This window comes from Cetorhinus maximus, chromosome X, assembly GCF_964194155.1.
Source record: "Cetorhinus maximus chromosome X, sCetMax3.hap1.1, whole genome shotgun sequence".
Lineage (NCBI taxonomy): Eukaryota > Metazoa > Chordata > Chondrichthyes > Lamniformes > Cetorhinidae > Cetorhinus > Cetorhinus maximus.
In genome coordinates, this window is record NC_135917.1 from 13065637 (window position 1) to 13087794 (window position 22158).

Genomic DNA, 22158 nt, shown 5'->3' on the forward strand with positions numbered 1-22158 from the left:
GAACTAAGTACTATGACGAAACATGCTACGGTTGAGGAAGTTCTGAGAGCAAATAAAACATTTTAAAAATTAAATTCAGAGAAATGCACACTTGGGTGATCCAGAAGATATGAGGGTGGTCATTTTTAACAATGCTTCACATGCCAGTCTTCCAGATGGGTTCTCTAGCACAGCAGGGGTTTATCATATTCTTGGTGGGAAAGAATGATAAGTGGTGCCCATTTGGTTGGGAAGCCAAGAAAATAAAAAGGGTAGTGAAAAGTACCTTAGCTGCTGAAATACTGGTGTTAGTAGAAGCGATAGATATGGGAGTCTACTTATCCAAGGTACTGACAGAAATACTATACAAGGGGCAATGTGAGAAAAGTTTGCCCATAGAATGTTATATTGAAAACCGGTCTCTTGGGATAATGTTCATTCAATGAAAAGTGTCACTGAGAAAAGGCTAAGAATAGACCTAGCCAGCATAAAAGAAATGTTAGGAGAGAGATCTCGAAGATACGATGGGTTGACACAAGTCACCAACTATGAGACTATTTTACAAAAGGAAATGCCTGCTCTAAGAAATTATTAAATGTATTGGAAGAGGAACTTCATTTGTTAGAGTCACAAAATGAAAGATCAATATTTTTTGCTTTGTAATTATTTATATATATATATATATGGTGAAGGAAATGTGGGATCTATAATGTGAACATACATGAATTTGTTTACTTTTTTTGTGTTGGAAAAAAAAGTTCTTGAATTTTACAGAAGCTTTAAGAATCTGTCAATGTATCAGCGATTACATTGTATAGCAATTACATTAAGACAATTGCTTTGTTAAAACGGGTGGTAAGTATTGGCTCACCTATAAATGAAGACAACTGTAACATTGGGGTGGGAGAAACTGAGAGAGTCTGTAACTCTGTGGAACTGTCTTAGAAATAAACCTGCTTAAGGCAAAAGACTAGCTGTGGACTCATTCTTCCATAAGATGCAATTATTAGAATTAACACCGCACTCCCTCAGGATCCCAGGAATGAAAGGCTTAGCATATGAGGAACGTTTGAGGACTCTGGGCCTATACTCGATGGAGTTTAGAAGGATGAGGGGGGATCTGATTGAAACTTACAGAATACTGAAAGGCCTGGATAGAGTGGGACGTGGGGAAGATGTTTCCATTAGTAGGAGAGACTAGGACCCGAGGGCACAGCCTCAGAGTAAAGGGAAGTAGAACAGAGATGAGGAGAAACTTCTTTAGCCAGAGAGTGGTGAATCTATGGAATTCATTGTCACAGAAGGCTGTGGAGGCCAGGTCATTGAGTGTATTTAAGACCGAGATAGATAGGTTCTTGATTGGTAAGGGGATCAAAGGTTACGGGGAGAAGGCGGGAGAATGGGGTTGAGAAACTTATCAGCCATGATTGAATGGCGGAGCAGACTCGATGGGCCGAATGGCCTAATTTCTGCTCCTATGTCTTATGGTCTTATCGCACAGCAGTGGAGTATTAGCCTTGATTCTTGTGCTCAAGCCTCTGGAGTGGGACTTGAACCCAGAACCTTGTGAATCAGAGACAAGAGTATTACCCATTGAGCCATGGGTGAAAGAAATTGATGGACTTAATGGCCATTTCTTGTTCTTGCATTCTACAGGATGATACTTCTGATCTGTTATATAAACAATGAGCTCAGAATCTGTGCATTGTGATAAAATGTTGAAGCTGTTGTCCGATAACTTTCGGGTGCCAAAATTCCAGACAGACCGTGCCTCACTGCTGCTGCCTCTCAAGACGTGAGTGCAGATGGAGTGATTCTACCTTTGGGGTCAAATGAATCTGTTGTAAATGTAGCAGTGAGTATTTGTGGTCTAGGGCTGGACAAGCGGGGTTTCCCACATCAGTCAGGGTGGATGGTACATGGACTGTGGAAGGAGATGGGTCTGGGCTTGTGTTCTCGTTACGATTGTATCTGTATAATTCTGGTTTAATTCATGGTGGCACAGCCCTCCTGACCCAACTCTAACAGATGACCTTTCAACTCTTTTCAGCTGCCATTTGCACTGATCCCGATATTGACGTTTACAAGTATGAGCTCAGTAATGCACGACTTCGTCAATGGCCTGTAAGTAATCTGATTGCCCTGCTCTCACTCACTCTATCTAGCCTCACACATGCAGAATGGCCTCATTGGTGAGGAACTAGGAAGATGACCACCTGGCACCAATATACTGAACTATAGAGCGAAGATGGGGGGTGGTGCTGGGGAAACAAGCAACTTAGGGAGAAGTTACAGATTAACTGTATCAAAACAGAGCATGACTCAGTCCCAATGCTGTCTATATGCTGTCAGAGTGCCACAGCAAACAAAATATAAAAGCAAAATACTGTGGATGCTGGGAATCTGAAATAAAAACAGAAAATGCTGGAAAAACTCAGCAGTTCTGACAGCATTCGTGGAGAGAGAAAAGGTTGACATTTCAAGTCCGTTTGACTCTTCTTCAAAACAAACAAAATGTACTCAGTGCCTATGAACAGCAAAGCAAACTCACAGGTAATGTGGTGCTGCTGGCCGGGAAGCAATGGCTTGGATTGGCAAGATCGGATTTTCCATCTCTCCAGTCTTAAGTGCTGTCCTGTGGGAGGTATGCAAAATATTTCAAAGAGATATGTCCACGTGCAAGTCTTCTGTTCAGTCCAACTTCCCATTGACATGCTAGCAAAAGATGGGAATCTAACAGGGACGGAGGGCTCTGGCTGTTAGCAAATCCTGAAGGCCCTATGATCAGCCATTTTAAATAGATGGAAATCAAAATGGCGGCTCTTTGATATTTGATGTTATTTACCCTGTGCGCAGAAGCTGCTGACTTTATGAAACAAATTTTTTGTGAGCGAGAGAAACCTTTCATTTCCAAAGTGCATTTGTACGCGCAAAAAGTAGAATGTGACACATGGCACAAAATGCGCAGAAACACAAAGCTGAATGCGGAATATATAGGGGTACACTGACAGAGAATGTATCCCAGATGATGCTCATCATTTTGCATGAATAGATTTGTTGTGTGGCACATTCTACATCAACGCAAAGAGTTTTTTTCATGCCATGGGTGCAAACTGTTCGGCCATTCAGGCATAACTCAACGGAAAGCGACAGGTGAGTCCACCTAGAGGAGACAACACTTGGATTACAGAGCAACCGTGCTGTTAACACTCGCAGGCAAAATGGTTTTGAATGTTAGCTGGTAGCTCATGATGCTGTCGGTTTGTTCCTAAGAGCAACATTGATTGGACACCCAGACGCTGTTGAGTGGATCTCAGTCCTCAATCAGGACTTAGCTGTCTTGGTCAGCAAACGTCACTTGCATTCAAGTCAGGTCACTCCGCACAGAGCAAAGAGTTCACCTTGAGTGATGCAGCAGACGAGATGGCGTGTCTGAGTCTGCATCAAGAGAGCTCCACGATTCCACGGCATAACTCTAATACTCTCTCGATTCTTCTTATTTCCCTCCAGAGTGTGGAAGATTATTGGTGGAATTATCATTCTGATCATCTGCTGTATTAACGTCTATTTTGTGGTCGATTACATTTGGGGTCTGCACATGTTGGTGTTTTATATCGTGGCAGCAATCTTGGCAGTCGCCTATCTGTGTTTCATATCTTACTTGGTAAGTTCTTGAATATTCCCTCCTTAACTTAGCCCTTTTCAAAAATTAGAAGCCACATTCTACTTAGATACTGGACTTGTTTTCTGGTTAAAGTCCACTTTTGGTTCATTATATGTTTTTAAAAAAAGCTTCAAACAAGATGATTTGTGTCAATTTATGTCAATTGACGATTCTTAAGAAACGATCCTGTGTGAAGGTCTGTTTGGGAACGGAGTGAATGTTTAGCAGGGGAAGGTACAGCTGGGGGAAGGGTCAAATGCGACGTGATGGATGGCAGGTAGCGAGGAATGGAGAAAGTCTCATTGAGTTAGATGGACGTGCCAGAGCCTCGTTTGATTTTATCTCAAGGGGGCTGTGCTAAACTAATCCAATGTTTTCCTCAGGAGGGAAAATGGGTTGGATTGTGTCTCTGTCCAAACCTGGCGAAGGAGTGGAATCAATGGGCTGGGTGGCATTTTCTCCTGGGTGGGACCTGCTCTCACCCGGTTCCATTCTTATCCATCTAATCGGAGCCAGAGAATCACTGGAAATGGCTTCTCTTCCTGCTCCAGCACCGTTACCTCTGGTGTCCCCCCAAGGATCTATCCTTGACCCCCTCCTATTTCTCATCTACATGCTGCCCCTCAGTGACACCATCTGAAAGCACAGTGTTAGTTTTCACATGTACACTGATGACACCCAGCTCTACCTGACCCCCACCTCTCTCAACTCCTCCACTGGTGCTAAATTATCAGACTGCTTATCCGACATCCAGTCCTGGATGAGTAGAACTTTCCTCCAATTAAATATTGGGAAGACTGAAGCCACTGTTTTCGGTCCCACTACAAACTCCATTCCCTCGCCACCAACTTCACCCCACTCCCTGGCGACTATGAGGCTGAATCCATCTGTTCTCAACCTTAGTGTCATATTTGACCCTGAGATGAGCTTCTCACCACAAATCCACTCTGTCATCAAGAACGTCTATTTCCACCTCCATAACATCGCCCAATTTCACCCCATCTCAGCTGATCCACTGCTGAAACCCTCATCCATGTCTTTGTTACCTCTAGACATGACTATTCCAACACACTCCTGGCTGATCTCCCACATTCTACCCTCCATAAACTTCAGGTCATCCAAATCTCTGCTACCCGTGTCTTAACTTCAATATTAAGGTTGAAAGTGACATTCTCCCATCCCAAATCAGAACCATGAACTTCAAGAAGGCCTATTAAGTAGATATGGCTAAGGTTTATTGGGTAAATAGACTACAAGGTATGGCAGTAAATAAAAGGTGGAAAACATGTCAAGAAACAATTCAAAATGTTCAACAAAATACGTTCCATTAAAAAAAAGCAAAAAAGACCCATCCATGGCACACTAAGGAAGTTAAGGATAATATTAGATTAAAAAATGAGGCTTACAATGTTGCAAAGGATAGTAGTAAGCCTGAGGATTGGGTGTGTTCTAGAAACAAGCAAAGGGCTACCAAAAAGTTGATAAAAGGGAAAAGACAGAATATGAGAGTAAAGAAGCCAGGAATATAAAAGCAGATTGCAGGAGCTTTTACAAGTATATGAAAAGGAGGAGAGTAGCTAAAGTAAACATTGTCCCCTTAGAAGCAGAGACAGAAAAAATTATCATGGGGAATGAGGAAATGGCAATTGGACAAATATTTTATGCCTGTCTTTCCAGTAGAAACCACAAATTACATGCCAGGAATATATCGTAACCTAGCGGCTAATAAGTGTGAGGAATTTAAGGTAATTAATATCAGCAGAGGAAAAGCATTGGAGAAACTTAAGGGATGAAAATCCGACAAATCCTCAGGACCTGATGACCTACATCCTAGCATTTTAAAAGAGGTAGCTGCAGATATAGTGGATGCGTTGGTTATGGTTTTCCAAAAAATCCTAAGTCCTAGAATGATCCCAGTGGATTGAAAGTTAGCAAATGTAATACTGCTATTCAAGAAGGGAGGAAGAAAGAAAACAGGGAACTACAGGCCAGTTAGCCTGACATCAGTCATTGGAAAGATGTTGGAATCTATTATTAAGGGAGTCTTAACAATGCACTTAGAAAATCATAGTATGAATAGACAAAATCAACATGGCCTTACGATAAGGGAAATTGTGTTTGCCAAATTTATTCGAGATCTTTGAGAATGTAACTAATAGGGTAGATAAAGGGGAACCAGTAGATGTGGTACACATGTATTTCCAAAAAGCATTTGATAAGGTGCCACACAAAAGATTATGCGCAAGAAAAGGGCTCATAGAGTTGGAGGTGATATATTCGCATGGATGGAGGATTGGTTAATGGACAGGAAGCAGAGAGTGAGGATAATTGGGACATTTTCAAGTTGGCAGACCGTGACTAGCGGGGTGCCTCAAGGATCAGTGCTCGGGCCTCAGCTTTTACAATATTAATGACTTAGACAAAAGGACTGAGAGTAATGAAATTTAGTGCAGAGAAGTGCAAAGTGATATATTTGGTAGCAAAAATGAAGAGAAGCAATATAATCCAATTCTAAATAGGGTGCAAGAGCAGAGGGACATGTGTGCCAATCATTGAAGGTGGCAGAGGAGGTTGAGCAAGCAAGTTTATAAAGCATACTGGATTCTGGGGTTTATCGACAGGGACATGGAGTTCAAAAGCAAGGAAGTTATGATAAATCTGGATAAAACAATGGGCCAGAAGTTCTGGCCCCATCAACCACCAGGATCGTCCAGTTCTGCCAGAAGTCAATGGGCTTTTGGCTGGGCCACCACATCCCCTGTGCTGGGTCCCGTAATGGTGGGACCAGAAAATCCCGGCCAATGCTTCAGCCTCAACTGGAGTATTGTGTTCAGTTCTGGGTGCCACACTTTAGGAAGGATGTGAAGGCACTGGAGAGAGTGCAGAAAAGATTCACGAGAATGGTTCCAAGGATGAGGAGCTTCAGTTGCATGACAAAGAGAAAGTTGAGAGGAGATTTAATAGATGTATTCAAAATCATGAGGGTTCTGGGCAAAGTAGATAGCGAGAAACTGTTCCCATTGGTGGAAGGATCAAGAACCAGAGGGCACAGACTTAAGGTGATTGGTAAAAGAAGCAATGGCGACACAAGAAAAAACTTTTTCAGGCAGCGAGTGGTTGGAATCTGGAATGCACTGCCTGAGTGTGGTGGAGGCAGATTCAATGGTGGCTTTCAAGAAAGAATTGGGTCATTATCTGCAGAGAAAAAAATTGCAAGGTGGCAGGGGAATGGGACTAAATGAGTTACTCTTGCAGAGAGGCGGCACGGACATGAAAGGCCGAATGGCCTCCTTCTGTGCTGTAACCATTCAATGATTCTGTGATTCGAATGTATCAATGTTTGCTGACAACACAAAGCCAGGTGGGAATGTAAGCGGCGAGGAGGACACAAAGAGGCTACAAAGAGACATCAACAGGGTAAATGAATGGACAACAAGGTGGAAGATGGAATCGAATGCGGGGAAGTGTGAGGTTATTCACTTTGGTAGTTAGAATAGAAAAGAAGAATTTTTTTTTTAAAGGTGTGAAACCTATAAATGTTGATGTTCAGAGGGACTTTATAAGGAACACAGAAAGTTAGCATGCAAGTACAGCAATTAGGAAGGCAAATGGTGTGGTGTAAGGGGCTTAGAGTACAGGAATAAGAAACTCTTGCTGTAATTGTACAGGGTTTTTCTGAGACCACACCTGAAATACTGTGTACAGTTTTGGCCTGTATATTTAAGGAAGGATATACTTGTATTGGAGACGGTACAGTGAAGGTTCACTAGATTGGCTCCTGGGATGAGGAGGTTGTCCTATGATGAGAGGCTGAGTAAATCGGGTCTATATTCTCTGGAGTTTAGAAGAATGAGAGGTGATCTCATTGAAACATACAGGATTCTGAAGGGGTTTGACAGGGTAGATACTGGGAGGTTGTTCCCCCCTGACTGGGGAATCTAGAACACGGGGACACAGTCTCAGGATAAGGAGCTGATCATTTAGGGCTGAGATGAGGAGAAATTTCTTCACTCAAAAGATTGTGAATCTTGGGATTTCTCAACCCCAGAGGGTTGTGGATGCTCCATCGTTGAAAATATTTAAGACTGGGATAGACAGATTTTTGGTCTGTCGAGGAATCAAGGGATATGGGGAGCGGGCGGGAAAATGGAATCAAAGTCCAAGATCAGCCATGATTGTATTGAATGGTGGAGCAGGCTCGAGGGGCCGAATGGTCTACTCCTGCTCCTATTTTTTCTGTTCTTGCACATCCATATGGCAACTTTGTGCTGCTGAATTTTAATTTTCAGGACATATTTTAGTAGATTGCAGGTGTTTATTTTGTACTCCATTCATTTAAGAAGGCAACCATTCCTCTATCTTGTTTGTGTGTAAAACTGAAGCTGCTCCTCCTATGCACAGAGTTTAAGAGCGCTTTATTTCGTGACTGACCTCCTGATGTTTGACTGTGTTTGCAGCTGTGGTTTTGTTTGGTGGAGATGGGCGTCCAGTTCTTGCGATGTGGACGGGCGGTCAGCGCTGACAGGACGATGATTCCAGACGATCAGACCGAGACTTTCCGTCAAGTGGGGTCGGTGTGTTCAGACGAGAGCACCTTCCACTGAGGACTGTATCTGGGACTCGTGAGAAGTGTTTATTTTCCTGACTGAATCTTTCTCGAATGGGAGTGAGTCAAGGCATTTACTGTATATAAATGATTGTCATAAATCAAATGATGAGAAATAGTATTGTTACCTGATTCACAAGGCTATGATGATAAGGTTGATTTTAGCTACAGGTGAAAGTCTCATTGAGTTCCATCAGACCGCTGGAACCTATTGTAAAATCGTAAGGACCCGCTTGCTGCAGCACCTTCCCGTCGGCCTTGTAAGAGGTGAAGCCACTGCTCAAACAGCACGGTCAAATAGCAGTGGGCACTGATGGAGACACTGAATTCCTGTGCTGTTTCCCTGGGCTCAGTTGTGACCCGGTGTATTCATGGAGGCTCACTCACTTCCAAATGGGTACGAGTGAAAATCATTGTTAGTTATTTATTGGGTTGACGCCCTCACCCAGCAGGTTGAAGGGGGCATTACGAAGTTTTGGGAGTTTCTGGGCAGCCCAGGTGTGGTGGATGGTCACCGAGCTGTCTGGCTGCAAAGGGCTAGCAGGTACTCAAGATGTGTTCACACGTTCACATGGTAACTGAAGTCCGCTCCTTCTTGACCATGCAAATGTCAGTGAGGTCAAACGGGGAGGCACCATGGGTGTGATCCCATCACAAGCACCCAGGATCACATCCCCAGTGTAATTCAGTGATTTTATATTCTAGCTCCCAGTTCAAGATTGCCACTATTTGGTCCAGCACCTTCTGTGGCTGAAGTAAATACTCAACTAGTTTTTAACAGAAAAACATTTTTGGAGGTGAGGAGGGGGGAATAGTGCAGGAAGCGAAGGTCGTGGGGGGCGACGGTGCAGGAGGTGAAGGGGGAAACAGGAGGAGGCAAGGGGAGGCAGTGAAGGATGAGAGGGGGAAACAGGAGGAGGTGGGGAGACAAGAGGAGGTGAAGTGGAGGCAGTGTAATATGAGAGAGGGAAACAGGAGGAGGGGAGGGGGAGATATTCTGGGCTCCCACTGCCGGTGAAGGCTGAAAGTGAGCTGGGCAATGACACTCATCGGGACTGACAGGCCACAGGTCATGGCTGTGAACTGTGAGCAAGTGAACATGAATTGAGGCTGCAATGTTGTAGCCTACCCTATAATTCACATTATAGCCTCATGAGTATCCAGGTTAGCCACAGAACCCCCAGCTTCTGACCTCTGGTGGAAAGTTACCCGCAACAGTGACCTCAAACTCACAACCAGGACATCCAAAGGCTCTTACCTTCCTCATGCCTGCAGTCACGGTGACCTGTCTGTGAGAGTGCCCATTATGGTCAAAGTTTGGGTGTTTATGCGCGGTGGAGTTATGCCACTGAAAATTGAGTTGATGCTGGCACCAGATGCATTTAACTCTAGAGATAAACATTTAGCTCATCACTGCGTCCTACCAATCAAAAGCAGTGCACCAGAACACCTATCGGCAGAGCCTATGAGTGCTGTGCTCCGTCCTGAGGTGCTTGCTGCACCAGGACCGACAGCAGCTCATTCACATTCCAGCACTCGGTCTCCATTGAGGGCAGTGCTGACCAAGACGGAGTGGAAAGTACACAGAGCAACCTCCAAATGGTGCGGGGTCCCTGAGCTATGCACTGTTTGGGCTTCGCTTCTCTCATCCATCCCAGCTGCTCCACATGCACAAGGATGCCACTGGTGACTCTTCCTTGGTTGTGGAGACCCTGTTGGTGGTGGACCTGTGCTCACTCCATTGGCCCTCATCTGTTGGTCTCGCACAGTTTCCAAATTCATCCTCAGTTGTGGTAGCTGGTACAATGTTTCACACTGCAATGAATGGTACATCAAAGAGAAGCAGAAAGATTGTCCCTGTAAATTGTCACATATAATTCTGACAATGTTTGCATTTGTATTTTGAGATGATCCTTAATTGTAGCAAGATGTAGATTTTCAAAAATAAATAAATAAATGACTTTTAACAGAAGCGGACGTGTGCTTTTTACCTTCGTCTGCCCCACTCCTCTCCTGAATGTGCTGACTCCCTGTTGGGGACCAGGTTCCACAGGCCCTGGAGTGACTCCAGTACCTTACCCTGACTTCCTACATCCCCACAACCTCCTACTCCTGAGGCCCCTCCACCCCAACATCTGACTCCAAACCGCTAACAAATCACTGCCTATTGCAGCCTTCAAACTTCTCTGCCTCTACTTCCTCTGAGGCTACTGCAGGAAATATCAGTCAATCTGTAACCCGTGCTTCTATTATCTAGTGGCACCTTCCGTCTGAGACGACGGCTTGCACTATGGTGGTTAACTCTGTGTTAAACATCGCCTGCTGTGGCTCAGGATCCCCTCTCTGGCCTGGCAGCCTCTGCTGCATTTGCTACAGAGCAAGGCAGTGGACTGAGAAGGTGCACGATTCACTGGCCTGTTTTCTCTGGGTCATTTTCTCAGCCAGCTGAGCTTTTCATTTCTTCTCACCTCTTCCAGTGCCCCTTTCCAAACAGTCAGCTCCAGAGGTCACACAGCCGTCGGTAACTGTCTCCCAGTTGCCTGTGCCAATGTCCACCATCTTCATATCGCGCGTGACGATACCCATTGTTTGGATGTCCTGGAGGTCGTGACCTCGTGGCCAGTTCAATGTCCAGAAGGTCTTTGGGCCTATGGCTGTCATCCATCCAAGGAACATGGCCAAGCCAGCGCAGGCGTCAGCTTGGCACCAAGTGTATGCTGATGGAATTAGCACACTCCAGGACCTCCGAGTTGGTGATCTCGTCCTGCCAGGGGATGCCAAGGATACATCTGAGACAGTGAAGGTGGAAACTGTTCAGCCTTTCCTCCTGCCTAGCGTGTGTTGTCCAGGTCTCAACACTGTAGGAATGCACTGAGGACAAAGGTTTGATAGATTTGCAGTTTGGTGTTCAGTCAGGTTCCACACTCTGTTACTCAGTTTGGCCATGACAGCTGCAGCTCTTGCAATGTGTGTGTTGGTTTCACCATCAGTTAACAGATTGTTGCTGATTGTTGAGCCTAGATATGTGAAACTATGAAGAACCTCCAGCGTCACATTGTCAATGCTGATTGGTGGTAATATGGCAACATCCTGGACCATGTTATTTCTCTTCTTGATGCCGGTTGTAGTATAAAGGGTTAACAGATGGGATGTGCTAATGTATGGCGTAGATGATGATGATGTGCCATTGACACTAATCAGTCATATGTTAGATTCTCATGAGAGAGGTTGGATTCAAGCCTAGGAGCTACATGCTTACTCTGTAACCCGTTTAGATGTAGTACTAATAAACAAGTGTTAAACAGATGCCAGAGTATGTCTACAGTCTGTCTAAGAACCAAGTCCCATGCCTAGAGTCCAAGACAAAAGGACCCAATCTCAGAACATGGTGGCAGTGGTAGGGACACATTGGTGTTATCAAAGGAACCACGGAGTGAAGAAACCTTTGAAAGCAGCTCGAGAAATTTCGGCAGAAGATGGAGGTGCACCAGAGAGAGGTAACATTGACTGTACCGGGTGAGCAGTCCCTGCCCTTGCCCCGTCTAGTTGACTGCCTCGAGGGCCCACAGAGAGGCCAGCAGTGGGAGTTATCAAAACGCCATTTTCTCCGGTATCAAGCAGCGTCAGGCCTTCACAAAAAGGAACAAAAGCTTCAAGTCAGTACCTTGCTATATGCAGTAGGTCCAGTAGCAGACGACGTTCTCCTAAGGCAGGGTGTGCAGCAGTCCACTGTAGATTTTGATTCCATTATTAAAGCCTTTGACACCTATTTTAGTTTGAAGCAAAATTCAGTAATTGAACAAGCACGTTATACTCCCAGGTGAGGAGGAATGAGCCGGCTCCCCTTCTTTATTCAACCCCCTTGGTTGGTTGCAACAAGGTTAATTTAAAAGGGATCCCTTCCACCCTGCCTTCCTTTGTGGATACCCTTTCCCAGTCCAAATGTATTCATGTTTGAGAAGGAGCCAATTTAACCAGGCTTCCTTGAGTCAAAGGAAGAGTAAGTTTATTAGTTACTAAAAACCCGAGAAAAATAATAAAAACGCAACAGACATACACACAGATCAGAAATGAGATGTTAAGTCTAAATAAAAGTTCAAAAAGATATACGTGTTAGTCTTTGGCTTGTCTGTGAGGAGCAGATGGCAAAATGTTGCGGCCGTTAAGTTGGGTGATTCCGGTAAAGCTGACTTTGGCAGTTGAGCAGTTGGTTTGGAGACACTTGGTTCTGCAGGTTAGCTGAAGAAGCTGTCCTATTTCCTTTTTGATTGTGGCTTTGCTCACTTGCCTCCAGCAACAGAGTAAGAGAGACATTTACCTGCAAGCTGCAGGGATGCCTAGTTGGTCTTCTGCTGTCACTCTCACAGCACAGTAGCACCTTCGCACACCAGCACACTAGCATACATGGATCAGGTCTGCAGCTAGCTTTTTAACCTATTTCTTTCTGTATTCCTGGAAGGCAAAAAATAAACATGTCTTTCGCTCAGAGCCCGTTTTCTTTCAACTCAGACCATTTACACATTCTTAGATATAACTCAACAGGAGATGGGTTTTGGATGTCTGCTGATATGTGACAAACAGTCTCCAGTGTCTCTGCAACCACAGGAGATTAAAGTTCAGTCTTTTGCATTTCATCTCTTCCTTTCAAGTGCCTCTGTCTGAAGTAGGCCGTGACACTTTTTTAAGCGCAACATTCCATGTTCTCTCTGGACTAATCGGTCAAGTATAATCCATATAGGAATTTTCCAGAAAGTGGTTACTTTACATTCTCAGCTATCTTTTGCTCAGTGTCTTTTCCTGTATGTCTTTTTAAAAAACACATGTCTTCCTGAAAAAGTTCAAGTAATTCAGGGCTATAATCCACTGTTATGAAATGTTGCATGCCTTTAATGTTCTGTCCTCTCCTTCCGAAGGACATCCTGACCAAGAGTCAGTCGATGAGGCCTGCAATCAGCAGAAGGGCGCTATCAGTCAAAACTCTGGGTCTGCAGGAATAGTTGTTTGTCATTATGTATGGACAGACAGCAGACGCTGCATAGCAAATTTCAAGGTTTATAATTTAACAGTTATTATTTGTAGTATCACATTCTCAAAACATCACAATGTCTTTACACTCAGCGATTATTTCTCATGGGATATCTTCACATCCGTGTCATGACAGACTATGTATGAATCTGCGTCCTTTCAGAAATGTTGTTTCAATCGTGACTAGATTTTTCATCTTCGTTCTTTAATGGGATGGGTCCTCACTGGCAAAGCCAGCATTTGGTTTTCATCCCTAATTGCCCTTGAACTCATTTCGGAGGGCAGTTAAGAGTTGACCACGTTGCTGTGGGTCTGGAGTCGCACATGGGCCAGACTAGGTAAGGATGGCAGATTTCCTTCCCTAAAGGGGTATCAGTGAACCAGGTGAGTTTTTACAACATGGTTGACATTTCTTTATAATTCCTGTTTTATTAATTAATTTCTACCAGCTGCCATGGTAGGATTTGAACCCAGGCTCCCAGGCCATTAGACTGGGCCTTTGGATTGCAAGTTCAGTGATATTACCACTATAATCACCAAGACAGAGTTATTGTGACTTGTGTTCATGATTCATTTCCATGTAATTCTATGCGAAGTGAGGGGTGGAGTGAACAGCTATTAAAAATAATGTGGAACTGCCCATCAGATGCGCTAACAACTAACAAGCTCCTTCCAAGACCAAAGTCCTCTCTTTCTCGCTGACATCGAGAAAGGAGGAAAACTCAATCAGGGGCCTTGGTCCCTCAGCGCTACCCAGTGACCAATCCAGGAGTCATTCCTCTAGTTGTTCACTCTGCCCAGATGGGTCAGTTGAACAGGAATTACTGAAGTGAATCTGGTTTTCTTCTTTGGCTTCCTTTACACTGAATCAGTTTTGGAAATAGTGCATCAGAATCCTTCCGCAATTTGGAGTCTTCACATGAGAAGGGTAGTTTTAAACATTAGTTGGAATATAATTCATCAATCGTTCAGGAAAGAGTCAGATAGTGTGAAGCTTTTTTTCTAAATCCCACTGGTTATAAAAATATTGATTTGGTTTTGCGAAGATTTTAACATCTGATTGATGTTAACCTACCCAGGCCAAATAAGTTATCGTCAAAATACATCCTCATTCCTCCCTTGATTCATATTAACAGCTGTTCCAGATTATAAAAAATATATTCTTCCACAGGATCTAGGCATCACTGACAAGGCCACATTTATTGCCCCTCCCCAGTTGCCCTTGAGAAGGTGGTGGTGAGCTGCCTTCTTGAACCGCTGCAGTCCATGTGGTGTAGGTACACCCACAGTACCATTAGAGAGGGTGACAGTTACAGTGAAGGAGTAGCATTTCCAAGTCAGGATGGTGTGTGACTTGGAGGGGAATTTGCAGGCGGTGGTGTTCCCATGTATCTGCTGCCCTTGTCTTTCTAGATGGTAGAAGTCATGGGTTTGGAAGGTGTTGTCGAAGGAGCCTTGGTAAGTTTCTGCGGTGCATCTTGTAGATGGTACACACTGCTGCTACTGTGCAGCGGTGGTGGAGGGAGTGAATGTTTGTAGATGTGGTGCCAATCAAGTGGGCTGCTTTGTCCTGGATGGTGTCGAGCTTCTTGAGTGTTGTTGGAGCTGCACTCATCCAGACAAGTGGAGAGTATTCCATCACACTCCTGATTTGTGCTTTGTAGATGGTGGACAGGTTTTGAGGGGTCAGGAGGTGAGTTACTCGCTGCAGGATTCCCAGCCTCTGACCTGCTCTTCTAGCCGCAGTATTTATATGGCTCATCCAGTTCAGTTTCTGGTCAATAACCCCCCAGGATGTTGATAGTGGGGGTTTCAGCGATGGTAATGCCATAGAATGTCAAGGGGAGATGGTTAGATTCTCTCTTGCTGGAAATGGTCATTGCCTGGCACTTGTGTCACGCGATGTTTTTTGCCACTTATCAGCCCAAGCCTGAGTGTTGTCCAGGTCTTGCTGCATATGGGACGCTATAAAAGCGACTAATTAGAAATTTAATGATGACCATGAAACCATTGTCGATTGTCATAAAAACCCATCTGGTTCACTAATGTCCTTTAGGGAAGGAAATCTGCCGTCCTTACCTGGTCTGGCCTACATGTGACTCCAGACCCACAGCAATGTGGTTGACTCTTAAAAAAAATACCCTCTGAACAAGGGCAATTAGGGATGAGCAATAAATGCTGACCTAGCCGGTGACGCCCACATGAATGAATAAAAAAAATTATATTTTTGAGTTGTAAATGAAAATGAGTAATAGACACTGTTGTCTCATATTCACAGGATATCTGCATGCATACTTTATCCGTTTGGAGCATTTGTTGGTAAAATGGTAAGACAAATAGCAGAGTGTGCAAGTGATCTTTTGACCATCGCTTGCTTTACTTCTTTGGTTACTGCTTATCGGTTACCTGCTGAAAATGGTGGGGAACAAGATGAAAACGCCCGACTTCAGTACCATGGAAATACCGACGTTGTCAGCCGAGAGGAGCTGTCACCGCGGTCAACATGGCCCAATTGGTATAACCGCTGCAGGACAGCAAACAAGAGCAAACCCAACCAGGCTGGTCATGGCAAAAGATGAGGAGCGTTGAGTTGTGCTCTGGGTAGAGAGTTTCTTCCCTTGCAATATAAATGAAGAAACGTTGGGTGTACCTGCAATGAAAGTGAGAGGCGATGTCAGGCAACATTTGTGCATTCTAACATTGAAAACTAGTAAAAGCCGACTGACAGCTAACGTATGTTAGCTCAACAACATATAAGTCAAAGGTATAAAATTACACAAGTGGTGTAAGTGCAACAGGACATGGGGTTGTAGCCGATCTTTAGAGGTATACACTTCACTCATTGGGATTGGAGGAAACAAACCATAGGCCAGGATTTTTAGGATGGTAGGGTTTCCGTTCCCGCCATCCAAACAGTTGGTGGGGAACACACCTGCGAGCGTTCATTGGCTGGGGATGGAATTTTCACCCCTCACTCGGGAGGAAGTCCCGCCTCAGAGAGCTGCCGGCCAATCTGATTGGCCGGCAGCTCTGTTCCTGCACTGCCAGAAGCTGCAGTGGACAGGACTGGAACTGCATGCAGTCCCCAGAGCCACGTCCCAGGATTCCAGAGCCAGGGAAGTGTGGGAGTCTCAGGGTGGTGGGCAGAGGGAGGGTGAGGGTGTTGGTGGAGAGGCCGGTGGGAGGGATGGAGGACCTGCAGGGGCCAGACCTTCTTGGGGGATGCTCCCGGTGTTAAAAGGGGGCTGCCGATAGAGGTCCCACCAGCCATTACGGCCAGAGGCCTGAGCATTGTACATTTTTGGCCCTGAACTCTCCCCTCAAGTCTGAAAATGGAGGCTGTGTGGGAAACGGCCCTTAAGTGCTCAATAATTGGCCACTTAAGGGCCTCAAGTGAGGCAAGGGCAGGCAGGCCATCCAAACGTAAAATTGCGGAGAGGTCGGGAATGGCAGGAACTGTTATGGTCGCCTCCTGCCTAGGAACCTGCCAGCGGGGGAAGGTAAAATTCTGCCCACAATTAAATTCTAAAGGGGATACAAGTGCGGAAGCCACAAGAATTATTTTCTAGGAGCTTTAGGGGAACAGTCCCCTCCACTTTAGGAAAATTAGATGCTCGGCACTTTATTTGGTCCATTTCCCAATATTTTGATATCTAAATTTATTAGACGACTACATTTCTCGTATGAAAAAGAAGAAACCTCCACTAAATGTTATTGAAAACTGCTTTCAATTCATCATTTGGAAGTTAAACTCTTTCTATCTCTTAAAATGTCTTTCTCCCAGCTTAATTAATTTTCCTATTAAATAACAACAATGACTTATATTTATATGGCACCTTTAACATAAAACATCCCAAGGTTCTTTCTAGGAGCATTATAAAACAAAATATGACACTGAGCCACTTAAGGAGATATTAGGTCAGATGATTAAAAGCTTGGTCAAAGAGGTAGGTTTCAAGGAGTGTCTTAAAGTGAGGTAGAGAGGCGGAGAGGGGTAGGGAGGGAATTACAGAGCTTGGGGCCCAGGCAGCTGAAGGCACGGCCACCAATGGTGGAGCGATTAAAATCGGAGCCAGAATTAGAGCATTGCAGAGATCTCAGAGGGTAGTGGGGCTGGAGGGGGTTACAGAGATAGGGAGGGTGCGAGGTCATGGATGGATTTGAAAACAGAGAATTTTAAAATCGAGACGTTGCTTGATTGGGAGACAATGTAAGTCAGCGAGCTCAGGGGTGATAGGGGAATGGGAGCTGGTATGAGTTAAGGCAGGGGCAGCGGAGTTTTGGATGATTTCAAGTTTATGGAGGGTAGAATGTGGAAGTCCAGTCAGGGATGTATTGGAATAGTCCAGTCTGGAGGTATCAAAGGCATGGATGAGGGTTTCAGCAGCAGATGAGCTGATGGGGTAGAGTCGGGTGATGTTATGGACATGGAAGTAGGAAGTGTTTTAGTAATGGCATGGATATGTGGAAGGAAGGTCATCTCTGGATCAAGTGTGACACCGAGGCTGTGAACAAGACTGGCTTAATCTCAGGCTGTTGCCAGGGAGAGGAGTGAAGGTGGTAGTTAGGGAATGTAGTTTGTGTTGGGAACCAAAAGCACTGCCTTCAGTCTTCCCAATATTTAATTGGAGGAAATTTCTGCTCATCCAGGACTGGATGTCGGATAAGCAGTCTGATAATTTACTAACAGTGGAGGAGTTGAGAGAGGTGGGGGTGAGGTAGAGCTGGGTGTCATCAGCGTACATGTGAAAACTAACACTGTGCTTTCGGATGGTGTCACTGAGGGGCAGCATGTAGATGAGAAATAGGAGGGGGCCAAGGATAGATCCTTGGGGGGACACCAGAGGTAACAGTGCAGGAGCAGGAAGAGAAGCCATTTCCAGTGACTCTCTGGCTCCGATTAGATGGATAAGAATGGAACCAGGTGAGAGCAGGTCCCACCCAGCTGGACAACAGTGGAGAGGTGTTGGAGGAGGATGGTGTGGTCAAACCGTGTCAAAGGCTGTAGTCACATTGGAAAGGACCAGGAGGGGAAGTTTACCTTTGTCACAGTCACATTGGTGACTATCTTATATGAATCACCTCTAGTTATGCTCTTCACACAAAGGGAAACTGTGTATCTGCTCCATCAAAACCTTTCATAATTTTAAAGACTTCTCTTTGCAAGAGAAAAAAGACTCAACCTGTTCAACCTCTGCTCATAAGTATACCCTGTATTTATGGTAGAACCCCTGTGAATCTTTTTTGTATCTTCTCCAGTTCCTCTATATCCTTTTTCTAACATGGAGATCAGAACTTGACATAGTATTCCAGGTATGATCTAACCAAGTTTAATATATCCTCAAAAGGTCATCAACCTGAAATGTTACCTCTGTCTCTCTCAACAGATGCCGTCTGAACTATAGGATGGAATCATAGAATGGTACAGCACAGAAGGAGGCCATTCGGCCTGGTTTGTCTGTGCCAGCTCTCTGCAAGAGAATTCACCTAGTTCCACTCCCCAACCTTTTCCCTGTAGCCCTGCAATGTTTTTTTCATCAGGTAATGATCCAATTCTCTTTTGAAAGCCATGATTGAATCTGCCTCCACCACACTCTCAGACAGTGCATTCCAGATCCTAACCAGTCGATTGACCCTGTCTCCCCCACACTCTCAGACAGTGCATTCCAGATCCTAACCACTCGATTGACCCTGTCTCCCCCACACTCTCAGGCAGTGCATTCCAGATCCTAACCACTCGATTGACCCTGTCTCCACCACACTCTCAGGCAGTGCATTCCAGATCCTAACCACTCGATTGACCCTGTCTCCACCACACTCTCAGGCAGTGCATTCCAGATCCTAACCACTCGATTGACCCTGTCTCCACCACACTCTCAGACAGTGCATTCCAGATCCTAACCACTCGATTGACCCTGTCTCCACCACACTCTCAGACAGTGCATTCCAGATCCCAACCACTCGATTGATCCTGTCTCCCCCACACTCTCAGGCAGTGCATTCCAGATCCTAACTGCTCGATTGACCCTGTCTCCCCCACACTCTCAAGCAGTGCATTCCAGATCCTAACCACTCGATTGACCCTGTCTCCACCACACACTCAGATAGTGCATTCCAGATCCTAACCACTCGATTGACCCTGTCTCCACCACACACTCAGACAGTGCATTCCAGACCCTAACCACTCGATTGACCCTGTCTCCATCACACTCTCAGGCAGTGCATTCCAGATCCTAACCACTCGATTGACCCTGTCTCCCCCACACTCTCAGACAGTGCATTCCAGATCCTAACCACTCGATTGAATCTGCCTCCACCACACTCTCAGACAGTGCATTCCAGATCCTAACCACTCGATTGAATCTGCCTCCACCACACCTCGGGCAGTGCATTCCAGATTCTAACTACGCTGCAGGAAAAAGTTTTTCTTCATGTCACCATTGCTTATTTTGCCAATCATCTTAAATCTTTGCCTTGGTTCTCAATCCTTCCACCAATGGGAACAGTAACCTGCAGGGCTATGGACCAAGTGCTGGAAAGTAGGATTAGGCTGGGTGACTCGTTTTTCTGCTGGTACAGACACGATGGACAAAATGGCCTTTTCCTCTGTTGTAAATGATTCCATGATGCCCTGATAATACACACAACCTGGTTGGTCTAAGAGAAAAGCCAAATACTGCGGATGCTGGAAATCTGAAACAAAAACAAAAATTGCTGGAAAAACTCAGCAGGTCTGACAGCATCTGCGGAGAGGAACACAGTTAACGTTTCGAGTCCGTATGACTCTTCGTCAGAGCTAAAGAGAAGTAAAAGTGTGGTGAAATTTATAACAAAAACAGAATTACCTGGAAAAACTCAGCAGGTCTGGCAGCATCGGTGGAGAAGAAATCAGTTAACGTTTCGAGTCTTCAGTGAAATTTATACTGTTTAAGGGGAGTTGGACAGGTAGAGCTGGATAAAGGGCCAGTGATAGGTGGAGGCAAAGGAGAGATTGCCAAAGATGTCATAAACAAAAGGTCAAAGGGGTGTTGACGGTGGTGATATTAGCTAAAGGATGTGCTAATGGGGACATTAAGGGTAGAAAGCAGGATGAGCAAGTGACAGATGACCTTAGTGGGGGTGGGGTAGGGGGAAGGGACAGTGTGGGAGAAAAGATCAAAATAGGCTAAACGGTGGGGATAAAATAATGAATGGAAATAAATTTAAATAATAATAAAAGAAATAGGTGGGAAAAAATATATATAAAAATTAAAAAATAAAAATGTGAAAAAAGGGGGATCGGAAAGGGGGTGAGGATGGAGGAGAGAGTTCATGATCTGAAGTTGTTGAATTCAATATTCAGTCCGGAAGGCTGTAAAGTGCCTAGTCGGAAGGTGAGGTGCTGTTCCTCCACTTTGCGTTGAGCTTCACTGGAACATTGCAGCAGGCCAAGGACGGACATGTGGCCATGAGAGCAGGGTGGAGTGTTAAAATGGCAAGCGACAGGGAGGTCTGGGTGATGCTTGCGGACAGATCGAAGGTGTTCTGCAAAGCGGTCACCCAGTCTGCGTTTGGTCTCTCCAATGTAGAGACCTTTCACTTGCACCTCCTTCAATTTGGTCTAATGCATTCGCTGCTCCCAATGCGATCTGCACTGAGAACAGCGAATGCAGTAGACCAAATTGAAGGAGGTGCAAGCTTCACCTGAAAGGAGTGTTTGGGCCCTTGGGCGGTGAGAAGGGAGGAAGGGGCAAGTGTTGCACTGCGATTGCTGAAGGTTGACTTGGTTGGTCTCAGATGCTTGTTTCAGCCGCCCCTGCGGGTGGCGCTGTGCCCGGAGGTCCGCAGATGCGCACGCCGTGAGCGTCAATGGAAGCGGCCAATGAGCGATGAGGGGGCGGGGACGTTTGTGTTTGAGGTGCGGAGCCTGCAGGCCGGAACATCCACGTTAAAGTTGGAGAGGATCGATCGGGACAGACTGGCGGTGGCAAGTCGGGGGGTGGTGAGCAGGTAAGGCGCCAGTTTACACTTCGCCCCCTTGACCAACTGTTTCCCCAGCACTGTCGGTGCGGCGTCGAAAAGGCACTTGCTCGGCACCTCATGTGAAATGTGACTCTCGCCTCCCTGGCCACACATGGACTGTCCACAGTGGAACCAAAACAGATGGAGCTGGAAGCTACCATTTCGTGAAAGGAGGGGGGGAGGAGGAGGAGGAGGAGGGGAGGGTGTTCAAGGGACCCTAATGTTTTGTCCTTTAATGACCGGCTGTCCTTGGCAGTTGCCTGGGGTACACGATCCTTTGACCAGTCCTCCACAGGCGGCGTGTGTTGTGCTGTGTTTTTCTCTCTCTCTAGCAGAAACTCGCCTTTCTATGCTTTGATGTTGGATTATTAAGGAAGGGTTGGTGGAGTGATGCTAATGACACAGTGCCAGAGGAAGTTGCTAATCACAGAGCCACAAACAGTGGTCAATGTGTTAACCTTTGCTGGTCACCTGAGAAAATTTGCATTTCTATCATTGGTCTCTGTGAGGGCCTTTAAATATCAACACACAACACCAGGGTGGTCAAACAGGGAGTGAGTTATTGCTCAGGGTGTTAGCATAGGAGTTGAGACGTTGGGGTCGACCCTGACTTGGTGTAAAAACCTGTTGTGCATCTCTCTCGTGTACCTGAATTTTTTTTAAAAAAAGAGGTCAAGTAGGCTATTAATAGCTATCATGGCTTTCACACCCTTCCACAAAGCCAAAGTCTACTGCTTCATGCGATAAAAGCAAAATACTGCAGATGCTGGAAATCTGAAACAACAACAGAAAATGCTGGAAAAACTCAGCAGGTCCGGCAGCAGTCTGTGGAGAGAGAAACAGAGAAACCCAGGCTAGGGTTGACGTTTGAGGTTGGACCCTT

At 45.4% G+C, this 22158-nt stretch overlaps 2 protein-coding genes across 3 annotated transcripts in view; both read left to right on the top strand.

Annotated features, from left to right (window-relative positions):
- LOC144672632 (natural resistance-associated macrophage protein 2-like) overlaps positions 1-8466 on the top strand; it is a 140346-nt gene extending 131880 nt beyond the window's left edge. Inside the window, exons 14-16 of the mRNA XM_078534482.1 lie at positions 2030-2103; positions 3490-3643; positions 8101-8466. Coding sequence (XP_078390608.1) covers positions 2030-2103; positions 3490-3643; positions 8101-8247 — 375 coding nt within the window. The 3' untranslated portion in view covers positions 8248-8466. The remainder of the gene's footprint in view (positions 1-2029; positions 2104-3489; positions 3644-8100) is intronic.
- A 12700-nt stretch (positions 8467-21166) lies between these two features.
- LOC144672633 (natural resistance-associated macrophage protein 2-like) overlaps positions 21167-22158 on the top strand; it is a 184811-nt gene continuing 183819 nt past the window's right edge. For both annotated transcript variants that reach the window (XM_078534484.1, XM_078534483.1), the window contains exon 1: positions 21167-21263. The gene's annotated coding sequence lies outside the window, so the exon portion shown is untranslated. The remainder of the gene's footprint in view (positions 21264-22158) is intronic.